Source organism: Synchiropus splendidus, chromosome 1 (genome assembly GCF_027744825.2).
Source record: "Synchiropus splendidus isolate RoL2022-P1 chromosome 1, RoL_Sspl_1.0, whole genome shotgun sequence".
Classification (NCBI taxonomy): domain Eukaryota; kingdom Metazoa; phylum Chordata; class Actinopteri; order Syngnathiformes; family Callionymidae; genus Synchiropus; species Synchiropus splendidus.
In genome coordinates, this window is record NC_071334.1 from 59,816,883 (window position 1) to 59,844,463 (window position 27,581).

The 27,581-nt window shown below is 41.0% G+C and overlaps 1 protein-coding gene across 4 annotated transcripts in view; it reads right to left on the bottom strand.

The window, feature by feature from the left end:
* Positions 1 to 27,581, bottom strand: part of LOC128755881 (poly [ADP-ribose] polymerase tankyrase-1) — a 65,596-nt gene that overhangs the window by 20,993 nt on the left and 17,022 nt on the right. Inside the window, exons 1-3 of one of the 4 annotated variants that reach the window (XM_053859983.1) lie at positions 16,850 to 17,224; positions 15,626 to 15,662; positions 12,042 to 12,117 (exon numbers count right to left, since the gene is read on the bottom strand). In XM_053859983.1, coding sequence (XP_053715958.1) covers positions 12,042 to 12,117; positions 15,626 to 15,662; positions 16,850 to 17,027 — 291 coding nt within the window. In that variant the 5' untranslated portion in view covers positions 17,028 to 17,224. Of the gene's footprint in view, positions 1 to 12,041; positions 12,118 to 15,625; positions 15,663 to 15,899; positions 16,150 to 16,849; positions 17,225 to 27,581 lie in introns of those variants that run through there. The other 3 variants (XM_053859991.1, XM_053860001.1, XM_053859974.1) reach the window with 3 other exon arrangements.

Here is a 27,581-nt window from a genome sequence, read left to right on the forward strand (position 1 = left end):
ATACATGGATTGTGTTTCCTTAAAAGCTCCCCAGACTGCTGCAGATTGCAGTCTGTTACAGTTATTCAATTACATTGAATTCGCTCCAGGAGAAGGTCATTGAACTTCTGCTTCTTCATTTCACAAAACTAGATGCTGCAGAGATCAGGGGTTGGAATGAGAAAACAGCTTCAGCATGCAGAGCAAGTGGTGCGGCTTCAGGATAAATCTTTAAGTGTAGGCTGAGATGACAAGAAAACCAGTGAACTTTGCGACAATGGAAAAGGGCAACAGGCAATTATTTGGCCTGAAACTCTCCAAAGTCTCTGTGAATTTAATAAAATGGAAACAGGAAACCTAAAAGCTAATCACCCTAAAAGCTCCACTGAACATGATTTAAGTGACCTGTCACATTGAGAATCTCACATTGTTTTGACATTTTGATTTTGTTTCTTGAGAACAGTATTGCCAGCCTGCAAACTGGGGTCATTTAAGGTAATCTCCTTTCAGTCCCAGCTTTGTTAAACATGCACCTCACATTTTCACTCAACAATAGAGAACATTTCATGGCAGGATGTCACCCGACATCAGTGTTCACATGTGGCAAACTGCTAAATAAATGCATCAAATTACATAGACAAAATCCATGTAAGGCTAGTATATATCATAAATATATCATACATAAAAGGTGTTTATTGTCCCAGTGGTCAAACTGAGAAATATGAACTCTCTCTCGCTCTCTCTCTCAGCAGAGTAAAAGCTGGTAGACAAAAATAAGGAAGCAAATCAACAAATATATAAATATTATATATAATACATATATAAATTATACGTTGCAACATATCAGCCATCTAACCATCATAAAAATAAAAAAATCCTACTCCGTATATTTCATTATGTCAAGAGACTTGACGTGTATTCACTGTTGTCCACCACAATAATGAGGGCAAACGTATTAAATGATGGAGATAAGAGGAGAGCCTGGATGTGATGTCACATAGTTCTGCAGCCTGATCCACTGCCTTGAATGGCTACAACATTTTCCAGAAATGACACAAGTCAGTTTCATGTGGCCAACAACCAGGTTTGGTTAAGCTGGTTTAAAGGAATCAGGGGATTTTATTTTTCAGTAGTCGAAATTGGAATGGAGTCATGGGAAAGCCACATCGGCCATTTTTGTAGTCCTCATTGCTATTTGTTCATAACACAGAAAGCTTAGAGCGAGGCGGCCATTTAATGAAATTTGCCAAGATATGTTTTGGTAAATACAAAAACTTTAAATCTTATTTTAATGTGAAGGAACTCTTGAGTGTGTGAGAGTCAAATGCTGAAGCAAATAAAACATGATTAGGAACCTACAGGTTCTTTCTCTGGCCTCTCATTGAAATGTATCAGAAACCATTGGTGCCGACTTGTTTGAGTCGCTTCATTGTGTATCTGCTGATGTCAAACGAACATCTGCTGCAAGTTTGCTGCCTTCTCTCTCTTGTTCAGTGGATCAAGTTCTACTGGCACTGCGAGGAAGAGCAGAGCAGACAGATGGTGCATGTTTCCATGTCCAGACTGTAACAGCATCATTTGGATGTATCAATACACGGCACAGTGTTAGTCACCATAATTAAAATCAGAGCTGCTTGTTGAGTTTCAGTTCCGTGATCTCAGTGTGAGGTCTGTGAAGTTGGCATCTCCCACATGCAAATATCCTGTTATGTCACAGCGATGCCACGGCCAGCTCAGGAATTTAAGCTCCGGTGCAGATGCTGCCTTGCTCACTGGCATCCGTTTGATGTTTCCCAAAAACTACAAACGGACACCATTTATCTTTGCTTCATGCAATTTCAGCATCAAGCACTTGTTTTTGAAAAAGTGCAGACTCATGCACCTTTCTGGTAATTAGCTGAAAGAAGCAAACAACCCATAATTTCATTGAGAAACAGATCTCGTTGCTGAAACAACCACAGTTCATGTTGTCAACAAAGTCAACGTTTGATAAGCTGCATGCGTCAAAACGCTGGCAGCAAAGTCACAAGTATGACTTTATAGGCAATGAGTGGAATGAATATGAGTGAGTGAATTTCATCAGGAAAATAATGTTTGACCCAACTTCCAAACCTGCTCTGAGCAAAACACAGATTTGAAAAATGACAACACAGAAATTGGTTAAAACACTGTGGAGATTACAATGTATTTCTAAGGACTACTGATCACATATTTGCTTAAGAAGACCAAACCACGGTGATTTGAGCGTCTTTTAAAATAAGACAGTGGTATATTTGTGTTTACATAAAACTCTACATGATTTGAAATATCAACATTAGAAAATGTTCATAGGCCCCGCTCAAAAACATGCTTCACTTTAGGGGAGCTGAAATCTCGTCCTTCCCAACCACGCCCACTCTGCTGTGATTGGTCAAGAGGAAGTCCACCTCTGCCAACAGCTGCCATCGGGAACTCAGGAGCTTGTGGATGCAATGTTAAACTCCATATAACGCCACACTTGCAAGTTGAAACCACACGCAGCAAAAGCCCAAATTCCAAGTTCAAACAAGCTGACCGTACCAGCTGATCTGAGTGTTTATTTCAACATGAACATAGATGGAGCTCCTGCTTTGATGGACAGGAGAAATTCACAACCATAAGCAATGCTCTCTGCATTACATGAGAGGTAAATAAAAATCATTTTGTGTTCAATAGTAGGCACTCTCTCTCGCTCTCTGTCTCTCGCCCATAGTAAATCAGACACTGTATCAGCTACTTGCAGCGCTGTGAGTGTGCTCATGCGCGCGCACACAACACGTGTTAATTAAGATACCAATGTGAAACGCTGAACTAACTAATGCGTAACTGGAGTCACACATTACAACAGAGACATGTCTCTTCTGCACGACTTCTAATTAGGAGGTGGGTTCAGAGCTGCGCTGGAGGCAGAGTCATGCCCACTGTGGTGCCACCTTTTGCTTCCCTTCCTTCATAACCTCTTGTTCGCTGAGATTTCAGACAGGGCAGGACTTTATGAAGCAATAACTTCAAAACATCACGGTGAGAAGGACTTCAACATTTGAAACATTGCATCACTCAGGAAAGTTGGATCAGCAGGCAAGGTCCTCTTCACGCCGATCATCGGTGAGAGGGTATTAAACAATTCATCCAGACCAGACCAAACATGCTAAAATCAACGTCAAGTAACAACTGAGATGATGATTCGCTCATCCCATGAGGTAGTCGAGAGTGAAGGAGAAAGTGGGATAAAGTTCAATATGAAATAAGTAGAATTTGGAATCTCACATGAGGTTTGCCATACTTCAGATATAAACGATACGTATAGCTTGAACCTATCCTGCATCCTGCTGTCGAGACTGTGTGAATTTTCTGACGTCCCCTTCTTATTGTCATCGTACTCTTCTTATGAGCCTTTTAAGGGGTTCCCATGGCAACAAACAGTCAGTCGTTGCCATAGCAATGTCTTCTGAGAGTGTGAACAGCCATTTTGTTAGTTTAGCTTGGTGTCTTTATGAAGATTCATATTCCTGTGTCCGTTTAACACTATGATGGTTGACATGAACACTCAACATACTTTTACTCATCACCTAACAAAAACGCTAATATCTATTGATTGGAACATTTAGAAATAATCCAAATGTATGATTCTACCAGACAATTTAGACTGTTTAATTCTTATATGTGTAATTTGTGGTGAAGAGGAACAGAGAAGAAGAGGGAAGTTCTACCAAGCATATACGGCAAGTACATAGTAAAAGGAAGGACTTCAAACATTCAATACAGCATCAATTAATTGGAAATGTTGACAGCCAAATACATCCATCAATCCACAGTTTATTCCTCTCATGATAGGTAGTCACAGAGATGGAACCAAGTCTCCATCCACAATGCAATAGGCTAAAGAAACTGTGAAATTGTCACCAGCTCAGCACGCACGCACGCACGCACGCACGCACGCACGCACGCACGCACGCACGCACGCACGCACGCACGCACGCACGCACGCACAGATTCCCTGTTGGAATGCAGCACAGCAGGAAACACAAAAAAACCCCAAATAATAGGTTTTGCATCAAAAGCTGGTGAATTATCAAAAGCTAGAGCCAAAAAAAAGCTGAACAATAGGCCTGCATATATTTCAGAAGCAGCATTTTAAAACAACAGTTTGTAAAATGTAAACGCTCCTGGGTATTACCATGTTAATTAACAGACTGTAGCAATTAAAGTCGGTGCTGAATTATTTATGCGTCCATAATTTAGCTCGCATCTCTCTTAAGTTTATAGTGAACTGTATAACATCACTGCAGGGTGAGCTGGCAATACACAGGCACTCAAGACTTTCTAACAAGAGGACCGGCACCTGGGAGGCGGATCAATAAACATATTAGCAAAGCAATGTGCTTGTGTTCTGACACAATTACTTTTCAAGGGTCCAGACAGAAGCACAGGCGACAACATTTCAGTCCAGACAGTTCATAACAAACACTGACTCTGGGTCATCTGCTAATCGTGTAAGGTGACTGGGTACATCATAACCAAGAGAACGATGGGCAGTGAATAGTCAATTCCACACTTTGAGAGGATCAACCTAAGTCTAAATTGTGCTTTTATAAACAGTACATAAGCGATATATAAATAATAAATAAATAATATTTATTTATAGATATATAAATAAATATAAATTACAAACTTATATTGTAACACTTACAATGATAAGCCATGATCTATCTATCTTATGACCACTTCTTAGGTCGATAGAATTATGAGACAGAGGAGACTACACATCAACCAATCAAAATTAGAATTGTAAACAAGTCTCATACAGACAGAGTATGAAAATATTCTTCTTCCTGAGGAATAGCAGTGTGAAGATAGTGGTGGATTCAATTTTCCTCCTCAGTTTCCTACATCAACATTTACTTGGTAATGGAGAAACTCTGATAAGGATAAAAGGATGCATGGGGATGTGCAAAAAAAAAACCCAAAGCAATGTGTACTACATATAGACAGGCACCTGGAATCACCAAAACTGGCCACTTAGAAACAGCTTTCATTTTGATTGTCCGCCTTATGGGCGCTTCCCTGCCAGACACTGACTCTCTGCAATACGTCCACCGCTCTTGCTGGCAAATTTGAGCTCAAACATATTTAATTTTTTTTTTAATATGACCAACTGCACAGCATGTCCTTGCATATCAGTGGCACTGGAATCTATTACATTTCCATCACTGTGGGACAAATAAAGGACATCTATTCTATCATACCAAATGACTTCATGCTGAATTGCAGGGGTAACATTAGAGCTGTATATTGGCAGGATTGTGGTGATGTGATACGTATCCTGATATAGGAGACATATGGTACGATATAGGTAATGATATTTTCTAACAAGAAGAAGGGAAAATAAAATTCGGACCAATCATTTCAAAGTGGACTGAAAAGCATGCATTTGTTCGATATTAACTGCGAGCTGTAATGCTACATAGGTGAGGTGGGTACATCCGTTTATTTGGTTCCATAGGTATTTGACTCTGCCACGGTGCATCTAATAAGCAACATGGCGTGTTATCTGTACATCTGTGCCTTGAATGCCACGAGTGACAGGCTTATCCCTTCAGATTCAACCATCCTATTGATGCACCAAGCAGGGCTTGAAGACCTGTGAGGTCTACTACAAGGTGCTGAAGGGGAAAGTTTTACTCACTGCCACTCAGCGGTGGAGCGCTTCAATAAACTCTCAAACATATCCAAGCATTTACATAACAAATACCAATATGGTGGAATCATTATTATCATGTATTGGGATATATTTGAGTGAGGAGAAAGTTTCTTACAACCCTGTAACATGTTCCATCAGGGGATTAGAGTTGCAGCGCGTCTGCAGAGACACATGCTCTTTGATGGGGTTCAAATATCTCTTCATTTTTAACTGCTCAAATACGGCCGGTGATGTAAAGCCCTTGATTCTCTCCCCGGGTGATTCTGTGTCTTAATGAGCTCCAGAGCTGATGCAAATCCAGAGATAATTCTGTAAAGCATTGTAGCTGAATAAGTGGTCTTTTATATCTGCTGCTTACCAAGAAATACATTTTTTAAAATTCAGTTTCAGTGCTTCAGAGCTTTTATCATTATTGGTTTGTCGGGTTTCAGTAGCTTAATTAACTGAAGGTTATCGAGGAAAAACATTGAAAATCCTGATTTGGTGTTCACACATGTGGATGTTAAGTGAAGTCATAAAAAAATTAAAAAAATAAAAAAACTGTCAGCAGGGGACCATATTTGGTTAGCGTGCTCATATTATGCGCATGTGTGACTGTGTGTGGGAGTAAGTGGTCTCTTTCAGCAGCAGGATGATGCTCTCCTCTCAGCTGTGGTAATAATATCAGCAGCTGATGGGTCCTCAATCATCTCAGTTTATGCCTTCACAGGCTCGCATATTTGCACTGAGAGAACAAGTTGGACGTTATGTGCCAGGTGAGTTCACAAAATCTCACTGCAATAAGAACATCCGGCTTCTACTGGACATGGTGGTCTGGGGAGAGTGAGAAATTGATAATTCCTTGACAGATGGATCAGAAACAGAAAGTCCATAAGTGTGGACGGTACAACTTATTGACCAATATTTCTGTTTAACAAATAAAAAAATGACTTTTTGTTGGGTGCAACATGAGAATACAATTTAACAGCTCTACATCTTTGGGATAACACAACGACTGCAACAGTCATTGTAGTACCTCACAACCATAAAGAACGTGGAACGGTATCAAAAAGAGTTTTGGAAGAAACAAACAAATGCAAAATGCTGCCATTGATTGCTGACTGTTTACCAGGTGTAACTGAAATACGGGGACCTTTTGGGTTTCAAAGCACAGTCAACTAGACAAAAGACGGAATGGGGGATAGTCAAAGGTTCAGAGATATTGAAAGGAAAGTTACACTGGACAGTTGAGAAGAATCCACCTGGATGGTTCACCGGTCATACTGTAACAGTCACTGGCCAACCGCAAAAATGCTCTCTGACTTCATTTCCTTATTATACTGAACAATTTATTTTCTTCCCTGCCAGAGGCTTGCTGCCTCCAAGTGAGGCTTTTCAATTCTCAAAGGATATCTGCAATCAGCATTCGTGCTCCAGATCTGTTTGTTTATATGATATTGCTGAGGGAGAAACGAAAAACCAGTGCCACTTATAATTAACATTGAACTGTAAAGGAGGCGTTGAGGAAGGTGAAGTGGAAAAAAAGAGGAAGTGGTGTGTTCCAGCTCAAGATGGAGTATAATTATATATCAGCAAGACTGCTGACAAGCTCGGCGGTTTCTGTGATTACCATCTGCATTTCCCCAGCAACTAATAAGGCAAATCTGAGTGAGGAGCTTCCCAGGTACAGGCAGGTTGTAAAATGTCCCACCAGAGAGCAGAGTGTGCTGGATCACTGTTACTCATCGCTCCGCAACTCCTATACCGCCCTCCCTCGAGCTGCACTGGGACTCTCTGACCACTTGATGGTTCATCTTGTTCCTACATACAAGCAGAAGCTGAAGCTGGCAAAGCCTGTTGTGAGGAGCATGAAGATCTGGACAAGTGAAGCTAAAGAGGAGCTGCAGTCTTGCATGGAGACCACAGACTGGGAGGTGTTCAGGGCTGCCACCAATAATCTGGATGAATATACAGACACTGTGACTTCATGGATCAGCTACTGTGAAGAGTGCATAGTTCCAACGCGCACCAAGGTCAGTTATGCAAATGACAAACCTTGGTTCACAACTAAACTCAACCAGATCAGACGGGAGAAGGAGGCAGCTCGCAAGAGTGGGGACAGGAACTGCTACAAAGAGCTGAAGTATGGGTTTCAGAGGGAGCTGAAGAAAGCTAAAGCCGCATACTCTGACAAACTCACGCAGCAGTTCTCAGCCAATGACTCGGCTGCGGTGTGGAGAGGGCTCAAGGTGGTCACTAACTACAAGCCACGTGCCCCCCACAGTCTGAACAACCTCACTCTTGCACAGGACCTGAACAACTTCTATTGTCGCTTTGAGCAGCCATTTTGCACCAGCACCTCTGTGGTCTCTCCAGCCCCATGTTCCACTTTAAAACAAAGGACTGTGCTGTCTCTTAGTGACACAACTAAGACCAATGATGTCACTGGGACAGCAAAGATCACAGTCACTTTTGATGAGCCACCCCCTCACCTCCCCCCTCTTTCTCTTGACATCATGGAGCAAGACGTGCGCACTCAGTTCAGGAGGCTGAACCTTCGGAAGGCGGCAGGTCCGGACAGAGTTTCCCCTGCCATCCTGAATCATTGTGCTGCTGAGCTGGCTCCAGTGTTCACGGACATCTTCAATGCTTCCTTGGTGTCCTGTCATGTTCCTGCCTGCTTTAAGTCCTCCACTATCATCCCTGTTCCCAAGAAGGCCAGGATCACAGGACTGAATGACTACAGACCGGTGGCACTGACGTCTGTGGTCATGAAGTCCTTTGAGCGCCTGGTTCTATCTCACCCGAAGTCCATCACTGCTTCTCACCTGGACTCATTGCAGTTTGCCTACAGAGCCAACAGATCTGTGGACGATGCAGTGAACCAGGCCCTTCATTTCGTTCTGGAGCATCTGGACTCCCCAGGAACCTATGCCAGGATCCTGTTTGTGGACTTCAGCTCTGCCTTTAATACAATTCTTCCAACTCTGCTTGAAGACAAGCTTCGCCAGCTGGACGTGCCTGACTCCCTCTGCAGATGGATTACAGACTTCCTGACCAGCCGAAGTCAGCGTGTGCGGCTGGGGACGACTGTCTCTGACACTCGGACCCTCAACATTGGGTCTCCTCAGGGCTGTGTTCTCTCTCCATGGCTCTTCTCCCTGTACACTAACTGCTGCACCTCCAGCCACGAGTCCGTGAAGCTGATCAAGTTTGCGGACGACACCACCATCATCGGGCTCATCTCAGATGGAGATGAGTCGGCTTACAGGAGGGAGGTGGAGCGGCTGGTGTCCTGGTGCAGCAACAACAACCTGGAGCTCAACGCTCAGAAGACAGTGGAGATGATCATGGACTTCAGGAGAGTAACAGCTCCTCTGTCCCCTCTCATGTTGGCTGGTTTATCCATTCCTATTGTGGACTCCTTCTGCTTCCTGGGAACCACCATCACTGAGGACCTCAAATGGGAGTCAACCATCAGGTCCCTCATCAGGAAGGCCCAGCAGAGAATGTTCTTTCTGAGGCAGCTACGAAAACTACGACTGCCGACGAAGTTGCTGGTGGAGTTCTACACGGCCATCATCCAGTCCATCCTCACCTCCTCTATCACTGTCTGGTACAACAGCGCCACCTCCAGGGACAAGAGCAGACTGCAGCGCATCGTACGTTCTGCTGAGAAGGTGATCGGTTACAGCCTGCCACCTCTTCATGACCTGTATGCCTCTAGGACCCAGAGACGTGCAGGTCGGATCAGAGCCGACCCTTCTCACCCTGGACATAGACTGTTTGTTCCTCTTCCCTCTGGCAGGAGGCTACGGTCCATCCAGACCAGAACCTCCCGTCACAGGAACAGCTTCTTTCCCTCGGCCGTCAGACTGTTAAATTCATGAACAGCCTTGTTGTAATGCTATTCTATTTATTTTATTTTATTTGTTTTTTGATGCACTTTATTCCAAGGCACTTTCCTAGTCAGTGGGCTCCCCACTGACCATGGCAATAAATCTGATTCTGATTCTGATTCTGATTCTGATTCTGATAAAAAGATACCACTGACAGCGAGATTTATCATAAAAGGCAAACTCAGGTGTGATTAAATAAATCTACAGTGTTGCAGGAGAAACCGTTTTGCAATCTCTGTGTAAATATGCAAATGGGAGATATAATCAGTGTTCCACTTTGACCAAAAATAAATAGCACAATTATTATGTGGTCGCTGATGTCTTCACAGCAGAACAGCACAAAACAATAAAGTCAAAAACATAGGAAGAGAACACTACTGCCAAATTAAACAAAGCAATTGCATCACAGACGGTTTCATTTTTCATCATCTCAAGTATTCCATTGATTGTCAGGCAGCTGTAAGTGAAATCTTCAGACTCAGAATCCCCTCTGATGGCAGTGTGGAAATAAATCTCCATCATCTTATTAAATTATCCTCACAGGGATTAAACCACACTTGTGTGACATACATTCCATCTGCTGTAGTCGGTAGCCAGCAGTTGGAACAATTACAGGGAATTGGAGGTGGTGGCAGCAGAGGAAAAGGTCATCTCCGAACATGCTCGGGAACATTTTTATACCTTTTAAAATGCCATTGAAGCGTGGACCATTACACTGCAATATGTTGTTAGAACTCTATTCCATTTGTACTCTCCATATAAAAGAAATTTTATATTGTGTATCCCCTCCTTTCTCATCCCCTCCTGTCTACCAATAAGGAAAATAAACAGTGATACAGTCACACCATTGTGAGCAATATCATAAAGCAGCAATTGACACCTAAGCATTTATAATTACAGTAAGGCAGTGACAGCATTTACAGTGCTGCTATTGGCTGAATAAAAGCCTCTCACTAAAACCTTGTGGTTCTAATAGTTGTCATAGCAACTTTTAAAGTCTTCTTCTCCTTCGTCTTTGGGCATTTCCCAACACAGGTTGCCAAAGCAAGTCTCCATCACCCATCTTTTGCAACCTCCAGCGTCGCACCGATCCTCTTCATGTCCTTCTTCGTCACAACCATGAACCTCAATGGTTGTCTTTCCATCTTCTTCTTCATCTCATCTTCTTCTACCGCTTACCCCTTCTTCCATTTCTAGAATTCACTGTTCAACATGATTCTGGATTTTTCCCTCCATGTGTCCAAACCAGTCTGCCCCAAGAAAGCCCATTAATGCTCCCTTGACGTACAAAAATGTACCTGTCCTTTTCAAACAATGTTACCATTTGAAAAGGATGTGGACGAAGCAATAATTTATGACAATAACAAACTACAAACCAACACGGCAATTGTGAAACAAGTATTGATAATGTACCTCTTGCAATACAGCCTCACTGACCGCCACGAGAGAGAATCTCTGCCACTGTTATGTCTTCTTCATGTCTAATTTGAGCTACGTATCAGAGAGTAACAGCAACACTACCTCTCTGTTCTGTCCGTACCCATAAGCTTTAGGGAAACGTGCAGAAAGAAGGACAAAAACAAACGCACTGCACGGACAGAAGGTTCCGTCTATATCTGGATCTGTACATAACATTGAGCATAAATCTGCCTTTAAGTCACAAACTTAAAATGTATCCTCACCAAAACACAAAACTGGTGAATTGGGTCTGATAGCACAAGTAAATGGCATCAGTGACTTCCTTTATCCAACTACTTGAGTCCTCTGACTTAAAAAAAAAAGCTCACAGGACTTTCATCTGTTCACCTGAACCACCTATACTTGAAATGTCTGTTAAACCTGGTCTTCTTGTGCATCAAAATAACATGCTTGAGCATCAGGCTGATCTTCACAATAGAGTGTAATGTAGACAGATTGGCAGTGAGAAACATTTTAAAAAACAGGTGTTAAATCTCAGTCAGTATCTAACCCACAAAGTCAGAAAATATCTCGATTAGAAGTAGTATTCACTGAAAAAATAAGAAACCAGATGGCAGAATATCTATGATAGCTTCATAGAGTTCTATTTATAATAACGGCAGCAAGTTGATGTATGAGAATAAGTTACAAATTCACTGGAATCCAGTTGAAATCTGTCAACAAAATAAGACCACGTCTAACCTTCTGTAATCCCTTTAGTCTCAGGATCCTTTAATGCTTTTACTAACAGTAATACAACTGTGATTGTCTGTCTGTGTGTTGTCATGTAGCACTGTTACTGTACAGTTCAGTGAAGGATTTGTGTCTTCATCTTTTCAAGTTTAAGTCTTAAGCACGAAAAGCTGCTTAAATCTACAAAGCAAAGCTCAGAACATTTGATTTAATAAATCACTTTCCAAGTATCAGAATGCAGATGTAAGGACAAACAAACAGTGGACAAGTTCTAAAATATGTGTAAAAGAACAGAAAACTGGTTAGCCTCTTACCTTGCGACCATCGCTTGCATGGCAGTTAACGTTGAGTGGAGTAAGCAAGGCCATTAACTTCTCCTCATTTCCACTCCTGCAATTACACACACAGGTACATTTTTAGAAAAAGGGAAAGTACAGTGACGTGGGGAAGAAAAGCTCAGTGGATAAAACCCAGACACAAAGATGGCTGGAAGTGAGATAGAAATGTGAGCTCACAGCAAAATGACAATCATGGCTTGAGAAGAAATGCACGTGTTTGTGCTGTTCTGGTCCATTGGCTCAATGGCTCATTCAGTCAATGAGCAACAAAGAAGAAGCTTCAAGTTTTGGGTGGCCAAAAAAAACCTAAAACATTTTCTCAAGTGTCACTAAACCTTCCGTTTGGCCTCATATCTCGCCGTAGCAAGACACCACCCACTGACCTAACATTCCCAATGTCAATATCCTCTTTCCTCATTGGCTTAATGCTTTCCCTCACTCTTCTCCAGAACAAAAGAATGGACCTTGAACCAATCACTACAAAGACATAATAAGTGAAGCGTCCAAAAGTCGTCAACAGGGATGTCAATTAGATCAATATAATACTTTGTGAGAACTGAGTGAGTTATCATGGTCACTATCAACTGCTCATCAGTTGACTTGATCACCCAAAACCACAGATATAATCCCAGCATCAGATTCATGTTTCCCCAGGAAGACACAGCAGAAACTTTTCATGCTGACGTCTTTAAGATGCATCTAAAAACAAGCTGTGTCTTTAGCAGACATTGACACTCCAAGGCAACAGATTGATTTAGTTCAAGCCAACTAAACATGCTTCACTTCATCTTCTCAACAGTGCCAGGAATTCAAAAGTTCTGTCAAGACTACACTTGTCAGCTACTGGCCATAATAAGCCTAAGTGAACTATACATTGAGAAATAATACAAATGAGCCGACAAGTTCAATACCATCGCCTGCAAACAATGCCTCTGCTTTTTCCTCTTAAGTTAAAATGGATCCCATAATTTGGTGTTCAATGTTTTCTATACCAACAAGGCAGCTATATAGTGAGTACAGCATTTCCTAGCTGATGTTTCAAAGAGCAGTGCTGCAGGTCCCTAGCTGCATATGCGAGTACCTTTCCCTTTCCCACGCTGTTTACATATACAAGCCACTGTTGGCTCACTATCAGAGGAAATGTGTAAGGTGAGATACATGAGGGAAGACAACAAAGTTTCTCAACAGAGTTTAACAGACATAAAGCAGAATTTTGTTCAAATTTAATTACTGTATTTCTACGGATTAATAAACCAAAACGCATTGCAACTTGGGTGTTTGGGCTGAACGAACAGCTCTTCTTCTGAGCACTTCAATTTGCCTCATTGACACAGCAGAAAAGTGGGCAAATTTTATCGACGGTGGAAGTATATCAAAAACCAAAAAAATATTTGGATGTTGCCTTGTATGTGCATTCTCTTCCGGTGACGTCACTGAACAGCTGCAGTTCTCCCCACGTCACTGCAAGAACTGGTGACAGGAACGTTAAAGACCAGTAAAATATCTGGACTGTCCAAACCATATGTGGCATGTTTGCTCGTCTTTCAATCACTTTCCTCGTCGTCTGTGGTGTCATGTATTCAAGTGCGATGATCCGACAGTTGGGCTGCTTCTGCTGAAAGGCCAACTATGAAGGCTTGTGTGCACTTGCTCATAAATGAGTAGCTGATATTTGTAGAATAATTGTGATGTATCTTTACAGATTTGGGTGGACAATGTTGTCAGTCCGAAATACAATGCTAAGATTGTTCAAGTTTATGATCTGCTACATTTACATATGTAATTTTTCTGATAATGTTATTTTGCTTCAAATGAAGAGAAGCATCTCCATGCGCTGCACCCCTTGCACCCATATTGGAATAGACAATCGCACCTATACATTGACTTTATTTGTAAATAAGTCGCTTTAGACTCATATATCGCCTTTAGTGTAAATGCACCTGTAGACCTCAACAAGAGGCATCTTTTCCTGTTTGATCATTTTCCATGGCAGTTTTAAAAGGGTGCATGGAAAATAATGGGCTGTTTCGGACGACAACATTTACCAGGTTTGTGTTTGGCAATGTAAGCATTGCACAACAACCAGAGAGGTAAACAGCAATAGCGAGGAGCATTGATGATGATGAGATGTTACAAGAACTGTAGGACTTCACTAAAATCAGCAGCGATTGGAGTTTGTCATGTTTTTGAATCAGATCTGTGGTTACCCGCTACATGCTCCCAGAGGACACTGTAAAAGTTAGATTCAAGACGTACAAAGTATGTTTTGGTTCGAAAAAAAAAGCTTGATCTAAATAGTTATCCATGATCCATATGTCCAAAATTCGTGACAATCACTTGCTGCTCATAACAATGAAGGAGTAGGTGAAGATTTTATATCAATAGTTAGAATAAGCATAGCTGCTGGAGCCCAATGAGCACAAATCTGCACTCCACCTTACCAGGAGTAAGGAACAGAGACAAAGCAATGACGTCATTGTTTTCAAAAAGTTGCAGTAGCAAACTGGGACCAAGTTCCAGTGACTGAAAATGGTGAGTTTACGACGACAAAAGGCCAATCTCAAACAGCATATACAAAAGGACATCCAATCTAATCTTATACATAGTCTAAGGCACCTCTAATGCTGTGTATCAGAAGAAGATGTATGATTGAAGCACTGTCTCAATTGTGTCACGTCACGAGCCACAAACATTTGATCTAGAAATTACTATAAGATTCAGGCAGTAAACTTCTACTTCTACTGTGCTATTATTTAAAACCTCTGCCAATGTATATGCCTTTCGAAAATGAAGCAGAGATCTATAAAACAGCATCTGTTATATCCAGGTGACAGCTCAGCCGTTAAAACAGTTCCTTCTAAAACAGCCTGCCGAGCCAATAGGACGCTTGGGTAGTGATATGTTGGGCCAGCTGCTTTCTGGTTTGTATTGTGAGTGTTGTACATGTTGAGTGTGAGGAGAAGCGCAACAACGATGATAAAGCATTGAACTACCCACACGATCCCAAACAAAAGCATTTCCACATGCAAGGGAGCCAACACTAAAGTGCTGATCACATGCGGTGGGACGGAGACATGCAGGCAGCACAACAGAGCAGATACCACGTTTCTCGAAATCCCTGTCAACTGTCAGGGAACGTGAGGAAGAAAATGTAATGGAGGTAATTGCATTATAATGAGGTGGTGAGGTGAGGACAGAGCCAAAAAAAAAAAAATCAGCTGAAAAGCGTTGAACAAGTATCAATAATAGTGTATCTGTAGAATATAGCCTGTGAGCAGATGGTAAAATGAAAGGATGATAAAGAAAACAATGAAAGGCAAATTAGATCATGTTTGAAAAGAACAGATTGAGAAACAGTAAAAAAAAAAGGCTAAAATGAGATCAGAGAGAGGAAGAACAAGGAAACGCCAGCAGCAGAGAATGTTATGCTCGTAGGATGACAAAGAGCAAATAGGTGAGTGAGGGACATTAAAGGGATAAAACAAAGTTGGGGAAAAGCCTGGGCAGACGAGAGAAGGGAGGAGAGGGAGGAGGAAATGAAAACAAAGACTGACACTCACCTCGCCGCCTCCAGCAGCTCATCCTTCTTGTATTCACCTAGATGGTTGCAGAAGATCATGGTGTCAGTCAAGTGTCCACGAACACACAGCGACCACACACAAACACACATGATCAGGTCTGGAAATCACATTCTAACACAACATACATACGCACACACATACACACAAAGGAAGGATACATCCTTTCACAGACAGCACCATCTCTCGCTCGCTCACTCTCTCCCTCGATCCTCACTCGTTCTCTCTTTCAATGCCATTCTTGCTCAGTGCGCACCCCTCTGGCTCCGGTTGCCGTGACGATGCGTTGCCGGCAGCGACCACAGCGCGTTCATTGTTTAGCCGAAGAGTGTCAGTCTGACACACGTTCTACCACTATCCATTCGTGCATCCGTCCATCTTGCTCTAATGCTGCACATTCGCGCTCCATATTTGTTCATCTTCCAAAATATCACCCGTCATCACTCTCCATCACGGGCTCCGTCCCCCTTCCTGTTTTTCTTCCCCCAATGGGATCAGGAGATGCAGGCACCCAGTCACCATGAAAAACACTACTGAAATAAACAAACCCCTCCCCCTTCATCCCTCGTCCTCTTTCTCAGCTCTCCCTCACTACCATGCTATCCCCCTCACCCCTCCACTCATACACACCTCCACATATGTGTTTCCAGCATGAGTAGCTGCAGGATGAGTGACGTTCAAACACATTTAAGCCATCATATTCAGACAATAATGCAACCTCATGTGCCATTGCAACTCACAACAATAACAACAACTGAAAAGCTTCTGTTATTGTGGGGAATTAAATCCCGCAATGAAATCCTAATCTGTCGATGATTCCACTCAACACGTGCTTTACCTCCTCAGTTTGAAAACAAATAACACTGCCGTGGTGTGTCATTTAACTTATGGAGTGGGCAGTGATAGTTAATGCTAGAACGCTAGGTTTCACTTATGTTCACTCGATACTCTTCTTTTTAACTGAAAGAATATATGAATTCAATTAAAAAAAATAAAACATGAAATAAATTTGAACTTCAAAATATCATTGATGTGGATCAATGGCACTAAATGACTTTCTTTCTCAACTGCAATGGAAGGTTTTCTTTAGTTGTCTGCGGACAGACCACATTTGATTGAATAATAGCACCCACCAAGTTAGGTGGTGATGTTTAGCCGCTACCATAGCCATCATCAACTTTTGCTGTAGTATCTGTTACTACTCACAGGAAATGGATTCAAGAACATTTTTGGGTTCAAGCATATTAATGCTGTTGGCGAAAATAGTAGAAGAGGAAATTGTGGAACTGGGACAACCTCTCTTACGCCAACGTTTCTTCCCATTCTTGCACAAGCTTTTTGCAATATGCCACTTGAACTTATAAAGCGTCATCTGCTTTCTCATTCCAGCACTGCTGCAGCCTTGTCGAGCAGCCCGGCACTCACGATGGTCATGTCTTTAAAGTGGACCATCGGAGGGTGGTGCCACCTTTTTCACCTGACCAACTTGCGGTACCGAAAGTCCTGCAGACCACACTAATATTCTTATTGTATCTAGACACCACAGCAGGAAAGGGGGCTTTGATCATTTTTCTTGATATTTGATGACATTTTTATCTTTGATTTTGTTACTGATGACATCTTTGATGACTTTGATGGCAGTGACTCTCACTGTCAGATGGAATTACTCTCAGAGAGCATAAGAAAAACTTCATTGCTTAGTTTGATTTATTTTTTAAAAGTGTTTGCTCATCCATATAACCTATTTTATAGCAATGCATGTTGCATCTGTACATCAGAAGGGTAATGACCAGTGACCACAGACCTATTGAGTGTATTTTTGTATTTTTCTTCCACCAAAGATAATAGTAATTACCATATAGAGCGCACTGGAATATTAGCTGCACCCACTGAATTTAACAAGGAAAATAGATCTTGCGCACACATAAGCGGAACCGGGCTTTAAGCACTGGCTGCAGTGGTGCCTTCTGTGCTGTAGAAAGGTCAGTGGTGCTAGTTTTGAAAATTGCTTTTCAAAACTAGTTTTGAAAACGGGGTCCAGCATCGTGACTCATGAAACAAACTTGTCAATGTTCTGAACTTGAATCATGAGCTCCTCACATCTTTAATTCACATTAAAGCGCTCAAAATGCGCCGTTTTCACCCACGTGCCCAAAGTTCAGACACCATAGCCGGTTGCAGCAGCTGCTTCTCGATTCCAGACTGCCAGGAGATCAGCTCTGTTGGCGGAGCTGCGGACACGCAGACGAAAAGAGTGCATTTTGAGGGTAAATAAAACGCCTCTGATTTCATCACCTTCAATTTCATCTGATTTCAGCCTGTAAAAATCCACATATTAGCCGCACCATTGTATAAGCCACAGGGTTCAGACGCAAAAAAGTCACGGCTTATAGTCTGGAAATTATGGTATATTGAAATCTTAAATTGTATCAATGAGCAAGATTCACTTTTTTTTTGCCTGTATCTAAAATATTTTGGAAAAAATCCATTGGAATAAAATGTATATAGTTCAGATGACACTATATAATATCAATTGAACTATGCTGGTTACCACAGCAACCTAAAAAGGGGTTACACAGGATCATCTCCAGTACATCAGTCATACAATCATATAAGCTTTGGATACATATTAGGAACGTAAGTCAGTGTCTAAAAGAGGAGAACACAGGGGTGGGGGCCATGAAGAATGAGGAGGATGGTTTTGAGTCTGAGGTGGAGAGAGGAGCACAGAAGAAAGGTTACAGAAAAAGGGGGTTGGGGGCTGAACAAAGGATTCGCAGATGAAAGAGCGGAAAGATGATTAGGGATCTGGAAACTGACATGCATGGATTTGACACAGTATAATTGGTGTTAGGGGGGCTAAGTCGGAGAAGGCTGAGAAAGGTTGGCGGGGCACTAAGAGAAATTGAAAAAGATGAATACAAAGAATGATAAAGAAAAAATATGAAGCCCGAAAAAACATAAATGGGAAGTTTAATGCATTGAGACTTTTGACAATAGTTTTCTGAATTTGACATGGAAATGTCATAACACATAGTTAACACATTACTGACATTGCCAATTTATTAGGGATGCAACAAAATGAAAATTCTTGGCCGAAACCGAGGCTGAAAATCGAAACAACGCAACAACTATTATGCCAATTATTAGCACAAATGATTTGTGGCTATGACTGTGTGCTTAACACAAAGTCGTATTTGAGGAGACTAGACCGCTTTTATTGTTGCCACAATGGAAAAGCCTTAGAATTCAAGGTTCGAATAGTCAAATAAATAAAAATATATAAAAATTCAAAAAACTGTTATTTAACAATGAAATTTCAAAAATGTGCCATAAAAATTTTGATAAAATTAAAAACAAATTGTTGTCAAACGTTGGCAAGACTCAAGGGTCTCACGACGTCTAAGAGAGCATCAAACAGGAGTTCTTAAACGTCAGAAGCACAGTTCAATGTGGTTTCATGTTTTAATATCACAAAATGTTGACACAACAGAGTCTTAGGTCTGACGTGTGTGAGCCCTGACTTCATTAACAAATGCTAACGTCCCCGTTATGTGAACACAACCGATACCAGGCATGTGTATTCACCACAGACAAAGACCACAGGACCAAGGAGAGCATCTCATTGCGAATCATTCCCCCCTTAATTCTTGTCCACGCTTTTTTGTGAAAGAATGCTTTCAGAACAGCTGTATGTTTATTCTTTCAACATTTATACTTGACACCCATAAATCAATAACGTCGGACCCGACGAAAGTTAGTACCCCTCGTGGACATAGCACAGTTCCAGAGGCGGAAGTGATATTAACCTATTTTTTTTTCATTTTTTTCATCATTGCATGAGCAACTTATCACATCAAGCTTTTTGGTTCTATAGGCAGTCAAAGATTCAAAGTGTGAAGTGAAATTCAAGTATGAAGAAGAGTGTGACGGCTATTTAAAAAGTGCCGAGTGAAAATGATTTGGGGACTTGAAGGGAGACAAATAAGGCACAGGAAGGTTTGACGTTTTTTATTTCTCCTGTGCTGAGACCTCATTAGGGTCATATCACATGGACAACAATCTGCTGAATATTCCGAGGACCGAGATAATTTAAACGTCTATTCTTAAATATTTAATCTCGCCAAGGCTGTGTGCATCTATATTAATGGCTGTTTCTTAGGTGAGCAGGGCAACATTATAAGTCCTACCAACCATTATTTTAAAGTCATGTTGTGAATAATGCAAGGACAAATCAAGAATCACAGATGTTACTTGTTTTCCATGGAAATTGATTTGAAACCACGGTTGACTTGACCAGAAATATTAACAATATTAACTGCTAATATTATTAATATTAACTGCTCTTTCATTTTGTTTGTGTTGTTGTTCTTCAATAGCTTATAAACAAGAAGCAAACATTTTTTCTGCCACGCCTTCATTGCAATGTCACATACAGGTCTTGCATATGTACTGCATCCTTTTCAGCAATTTCAGACAAACAGAGATTTTTCTTAAAATGATGATAGGAACCGAACAGCAGGTGAAAACACTGTTAGTGGCACAAATGTGCCACCGCTGCTAATCTGTAGGCATCTTTGTCTTTTTGTGTGAAAAAAAAATACCATTCATCATTGATGCTGCAGTCAGAGGAAAAACGCTGAGTAAACAAGAACTCTATACTTCCTGCCCATTGACAGACATAAATGAGAGCGTGCTGCTTAACAATTCTGAAAAAAAAAATCAGTAAGTCACCACTAACAACAATGGCAGACCAGATTTAAAGGTTACCACTGAAATTAAACACTGCAAGCTTTTTGTTTCACACTGAAGAGATGCTGCAGAAGAGAAAGGCATTTATTTGTGTTGCATTCTGCACAGTATAGTTCATTGCTTCAGAAACAATATTTTGACCTGCTGGTGGAAGTGTCCACGTCATAAAATGGAAGAAAAGGGAAAAAAATGTCATCTGATTATTCACTGCCCTGCAGCTACAGCTGACGTGTCAAGAAACTGGGTGATGCATCTGAATCTTTTGAAAAAAAAAAAAAAACCCAAAACAACAGAATTTCAATTCTGTCTTCACACAGCAATATTTTTCAGTGATGGGCTAATACAGCTTCATGGAGCAGTGTCCTCATTTTTAGAGCTCAGTAGGTGGTGTTGTACTGCGGTGGGCAACGCCCAAAGTAGCTGGGATAGGCTCCAGCGCCCCATGACCCCAATAGGGAATAAGCAGTGTTGCAGTCTGAATAGACTGATGTGAGATTTCAATGAAATCATTAGCCAGAGCCAGACATTACAGAGCATAGGATGACAAAAAGTGAAAGTGAGGACATTGCTTCATGAAGTTTCATCGCCTCTTCAATAGCTTTCATACTAAGAGAGAGACTCTCTTTTGTCATCACGACAGCTAGGTTGCCATCAGTGACACTTCATAACACAATTCTCAGATTTAAGGACAGCAATAACATTAAAGAAGTGACTGATATCTAAATAGACAGAAACAACAGGTTAGGGCTATCAAGAATGACTGGCTATATACGCACGATGACACACCATTTCGAGGACGCTGTCTAGAATTGAGGTGATCGGCACAACATTGTGGTGATGAAGTAGGGCGTTTCAGAGGCTTATGGTACAGTACTTCATAAACATGAATACATGATGCTAAACATGATACATGACTGTATGGATTAGTCAAATGCCAGCACTGCTCGCATACATCATACATCACAAACATGTCTTCAATTATGTGCATACTGTATGGATCTGACAGTGTGAACACGTAGAACCAACCACCAAATCCTGCTGACTCCACGGAGACCACAAAAGGACAGGTTGAAGCTCAGGCTGACTAGCTGCCTCCTGAATGTTGATATGAAGCACAAGCGTGTGTGTCCCTCCCCTGGCTCAGTCTGAGGACATTGGCAATCACTGTTTGAATTTTAATGACGGTGTACTCTAGCATATATATTAGTTTTCATGCTGCTGGGTATGTATAAATATACATGTGATATATGGATGTGCAGACAACAACTAGCTTGGGTGTAGAGTGGGACCGAGTATACCAGAACTCGTAACAAATCAATATTAAAATTTCATATGACTGACTTCAGGTCACAGGTTCAATATCAGCATTTTTACAGATACAGATTGACCAGAATACCAATTAATGCTTTTGAAAGAATCTGTGCGGAAAATATATTCAGTGCATTATTGAAATCAGCTAAAAAAAAACAAAAAAACATGCGTGAATACATGGTATAGTTGGCTGCAGCAAAGACAAAAATGCAATGACGCAGTTCTCTCCCAATTGTTCAGACATCCACACTAAACCATCATAATGGGAAGCAAATGCACCAGCATGACAAGTTCAGAACAACCATCCACATGATTCAACTGACTCGATCTGTCTACACATGCACACCAAACAAGCATGGATTTGACATCATTACATGTATGACCACATACTGACCAGCGCATACAATGTGAGAGCAACTGCAACACCAAACACATTTGTTTGATTTACATTACAGGAAAAGTCTATGCAAGTTAATGTTAACTATTCTCACCCATTTCAGAGCCATATTTTATTCTCCTTATGGCATGTGCTATGTACCAGAATCAATCCAAGTATGCTTAAGTAACACACTCAATGCAAAAGTCATTGGTAGTACAGGTTGAAATGGGAAGTTGCCAGGCAGTGAACAAACGTGTTCACATGATCTAATCAAAGGCTGGCTTAGCTTTTAAAAGTCTTGTTCCAATTACAGATTAAAAGTCTTAAGACGAAAAAGGGATATTTTCAAAGCACTGAAGCATTTTACCCAGCAATAATTAGCAAAACAGTCAATTAAACTTTGAACTGTGTCCGGGCAGACAGCAATCCAGTGAAACAGAAAACAGAACAGAAAGTATAAGCCTGCTCCCAGACGCCTTTCTGGACAACGATATTCTTATTTATGTGCAGATGTGTGTGCGTCACGATCAACCCAAACAACATTCATTCCAGGAGTCATGTATCTCCTGTTACAAAACAACTGGCTTCAAGTCAGGAGTTGAACGATCCACTTAGAATCTCACCAGAGACACTATGGCTGAGGTCAAAAGAGGATCTCTGTGCCTCTCAAAATAAATATATAAACTGAAGATGATAATATCCAGCAAATGCCAGAGGGGTTCTGCTCACTTCACACAAACTCACAGACGATTAATTGCACCATGCAGTGCAAGAGAGCAGCTTTGGATTAATTGTGTTTTCTGGCCACCCACTCTACCCCTTAGACTCTGTGGCCTTAAATGTGCCGGAGCTGGATGTGACTGCTTCTCTGAAATGGAGGATGAATCACTCTGTAATGTGTCATAACCCAATATGACCTGATGTTGCTTTCATTTGCTTCTTAAAAGGTTCCCTTCTATATTGCTGGTAAAAAAAAAAAAAAGAACCAAGACATTTTTTTAGGGATGGATTGTGTAGGTTGGTAAATGCAGAGCTGAAAGCTGATAAAAGACAATATTGTGTGCATTAATCATCACAGTGTGAACTTTACTGCAGATAAAAAAAAAAACGAAAGTGAAAGTGATGGAAAATGGCATGACAGAAAAGAAGTCAGGTGCACTTGGTTACCAGAGAACCGATACCGATAATCGATACAAGCAATGAGAGGAGCCGAGTCTCACAATTTTCTTACTTTTCAAAAATAACAAACCCTTCACAACCACTGGAAAATATCAATCATTTCTGAGGATTGGCAGCATCACTACAACTGTGTTAATTTTGGGATTGGGTTATCCTGTGAGTAGAATAACTAGTGAAAAGCAATTGGTATTTTAAGATGTTACTCTAGAGCGAGGTGGATGGCGCAATATGATCACATCATACCATTTGGACATGGCAATAACAACTCTGACTTTCCTGACTGCAGCAGTCAAATGGTGTCCAACCGTGCACATCCTGTTTCTCAAAAAAAGCCTGGAGAAGGATTTATTCACGTCTAAAGCAGTCACAGCTAGAAGGCTGGATTAATTTGGAGCACAGGATGTCCTTTGATATTTAATGTTTCCTTTCTCTTGGATAAAGCAGAGCTCACCCTGAAGGCCAGAAAATGATGCCAAAGCAAAGATAACAAACTTAATCATAATTTGTGATGATATCAGAAAACTCATCGATACAGTTTGTTTTCAAAACAACACATTGCACTGTCTCATAAAATGACAAATGGTCCGACAGATGCTTTTGCTGTGCAGGCAACAAACTAATTATTACAACCAAAGATTCCACATTTATCATTCACTTGAACTTACTTTGGCATTTAAAATAATTGGTCACCCAAAGCTAAACTTCCTTCCCTATGTTGACGTTATTTAAAGATGTCGGATGTTTTGCTTCTCTCTCATTGGAATTCAAACATTGTAGGTCTGCCTCTTCCACAGTAGTCACGCAGTCATGTGGAAAACTAGTCAATTTAAGCTTCAGGAAATTCATCCACTTGGGGATGAGAAGACCGTGAGAGTACATCTTCCTCCCTCCTACGTTTATACACACGCACTACTTTCACTCTATTTTGTTTCCAATTTGAATCAACATAAAAAGAACAGTGCATGAATGTGGAGGAACAAGAGCCGGAGAGAGCCTGAGGGGCAATAGAAGCCCAGCTCATTCATCACTTAGAAGTAATCGAATAGAAGTTACCACTGCGATCAATAAGCATGTCACTGATCAGGCTTAGAAAGATACACCTTGAGCGTTGTAGACACAGGACTTTCACTCAGACTTTTTAGCCTTTCAGCTCAACTCAATGCAGAATTTATTTAGATTTTCAATTCTTCAGACTGCCTTTTTTCTATAACCAGTCTCAATATACACCATGAAATGTTTATATGAAAAAATATTTAAAAAATAAAAATAAAAAAAAAACAATAACCCTGGCAGGTACATTTAAATTGTGACTAGGACATCAGAATATGTCTGGGTGTCAAAAGTTGTGACCCACCACAATGTAATTCAGAACTTTCTCTGATCATGTCGTTAATTTCTATTGAAAATCTAATACATAGACAAACAATAGCTTAAGCAGAAAAAGTATGCAATGATAAGTTTGCCATTGTCCATGATAACAGTGTTGCATTTATTTCAAACTCAAAGAAAGCTAATATGATGATCCACAAGCCTTGTAATATTATCACTGTAGGATACGAAGAAGAATGGTATTATAATTTAACACGTTCATCAGCGTATGCTTACATGCATGTTAATTCTAAAGAACAGAATACTCTTCTTGAGAAGACTTAACACTGGCCAAAAACTGAAGAAATACCAATCCGACCATCAAAGTCGACTCCAAACATCACAGACAGAATTCTTAAACCAAACCCTCAAATCATTTGTCATCAAAAATGCAAGATATATGACCACGGTGCTCTAATTTCCAGTGATACACACCAGAAAATACAGATACCGCAGTAAACCATTAATGTTTGCCACCTTCCGTAACCAAGCCACCTTGGCAGGAAACAAGATATAAATACATACATACATATATCTACAGAAAACCACCACTTGGTCCTGTTCAGGGTTGCGGTTTCTCATGTCCAAAATGTCATTTTACTTAGTCCCAATTTCACAGCAAATAGGGGTCACAGTTTTGACGCGGTTCCAATTTCATCACACTGGGCCGGAATGGCTTCATCACATCCACATTGCTGTCAATGTCTCACAGCCACATTTCTTCACCTCAGGCAACAAATGTTTCGCAACCCACCGCGATCAATTAATTTCCTGGCAGAAAAGCACCTGACTCGGAGGTGTTGCCCCACAGCTCGACACTGGCCCAACGGCTGCAGGAGGCGAAGTGGGTCAACCGACACACAAACTAACAATTGTTAGTGAGGTGCATGGTATTCAGTAAGAACAGACATCTGAGACAAACGTATCTCACCATGAAAATGTTGATGATACAATTATGCAGGTTGATTTACGACCAGCATCCATCAGTAGCAGCTTGGGATCAAAGACTCTGGTTTCTGGGAGAATTACATATATCCAGAATCAATAAATAAATAACATTCCAACTAACTAATACATTCAATACTATTAAGGAACTAGAAAAGATCTTTGAAGGTAGAATTTGATTACTGTACTGCCAGTGTATTTATAGCAGCAAATATAGAGCCACCTCCGCACAGGAACAAATGACAATCCTCCTTTAGAATAAAAAGATTTCAGCTGGCCTCCGGCGGGAATGAAATGGGGGAGAAAATTTATGGGCAAAGTGTAAGTCAGTGAGAGCAGAAAACAAATTGGAGCAAGAGGCCTGTGTGTTGACTGAGGTCCAGAAAGAAAAATTGATCTCTCAGAGACTACTAAAAGCAGCAGGCCACTGTGAATACCAATGGGAGGTAATTGGTCGCAGCTAATGAACTCTGCATTCTTGTCCTTCATCTTCAGGTGAACGTGCTGGCCGTTCATTAGTCTATAGAAATACTTACTGGAATGGAAACATCAGTTCCAGTACATTTGAGTTGTTATTGCAGAGCGTTGCCATGTAAATTATGTAAGATTTATGGGCACAGATCGCAGAGAATCATGGCGTCTGTTGGTGAGAAGACACTAATGAACTGACCCTGTGCTGTTGGCTGCTCTTCAGTGCCAGATGATGTTGCCATCTGTTGTACTCTTGTCTGCATGCCAACTGACAGGCCGCCTCATTTCAAAACCAAATATATCATAACTGATGAGATTGCCTTCTTGTTTCACAGACAAAATCATACATGTCGTGCAGCGCAAAGAGACACAATACAGAGGGAATGTATTTTGGGAACAACGCTAAAATTAAACATCACTTACTGACCACTTTTTATTTCTCTAAAAATGAACGATCGGGTGCTTCACTTCTCTGTTAAATACCACACCCTCTACAACAATACGTCATTGTCAAATAATAGTTAAATCATGCTACAGTGACTGAGCCAGTGTCTACAACAAGTACCAGGATATAAATATTGATGAAGCTCTGGGGCTTCCTAACAAAGCACGCTAAGTGTTTCTTTTGGCCTTTGATGGAGCACATTTGTCAAAGTGACGAAGCAGCAATAATAACATCAAAAGCGTAATCCTATTTACAAACAGGCATATTAACACCGGAGATAAGACAGAGAGCCTTATGTGAGTCATGAGTTCAATCTTTCATGTACGATTCGACATTGCTTTCATATGAATGCCTGGTAGGATTTTGCACCTAACAGCTTCCTGAAACAGACGTGCAATATGAGAGCCAACATGGAGACGTATGTCAGAGAGATGCAGTTGTTTCTGGGCAGAAAGAACCAGTTGGATGAGAGTGAAATCCATGTTTCCTGACGAGCAGAGATCAATGACCACTGAGATGAAAGGGTGAAAGCTCTTCTGCAGAAGTTCTTTTTAGTTCTACAGTACATCATTAGGAGAACATTTTTCAAGTAGATTAAAGAATGTGGATGACTTTGGGTTTCGAGTGAAGGTAATGGGGAAACTGCATATCAATTGACTGGATGAAAATTGATTTGGATATTAAGAACTTAGCTGACTCCATATTATATTCTTTTTATGGCAAGATCTCCACATATTCTACAGCTACGCACCTGAATCATTGATGAAACCTGCACGGGTTTTAACTGAATTATAAGTACTATGCCGATTTTTTTACAGTAAAGAATGTGGTTGACAGAAAAAAAAGACAACACAATTGCAGTTTGTAAATCAGCTGCATAAAAACAATTTAAATTCAAGGTTTATTGTCCATTCATCTGGTAGGGAACCGTGTCCAGATTTATTTTTGTTAATTCCCTCTGCCGTTGCTGTCTCCTAACTGGGAAGAGAGTCCATCATTTCTCAAAGCATGGATGTGACAGAGCCACAGAGCTAATTTATGGGTCAATATAAGCTTCTACCACGACAGACGGAAGCTGAAAGCTGTGC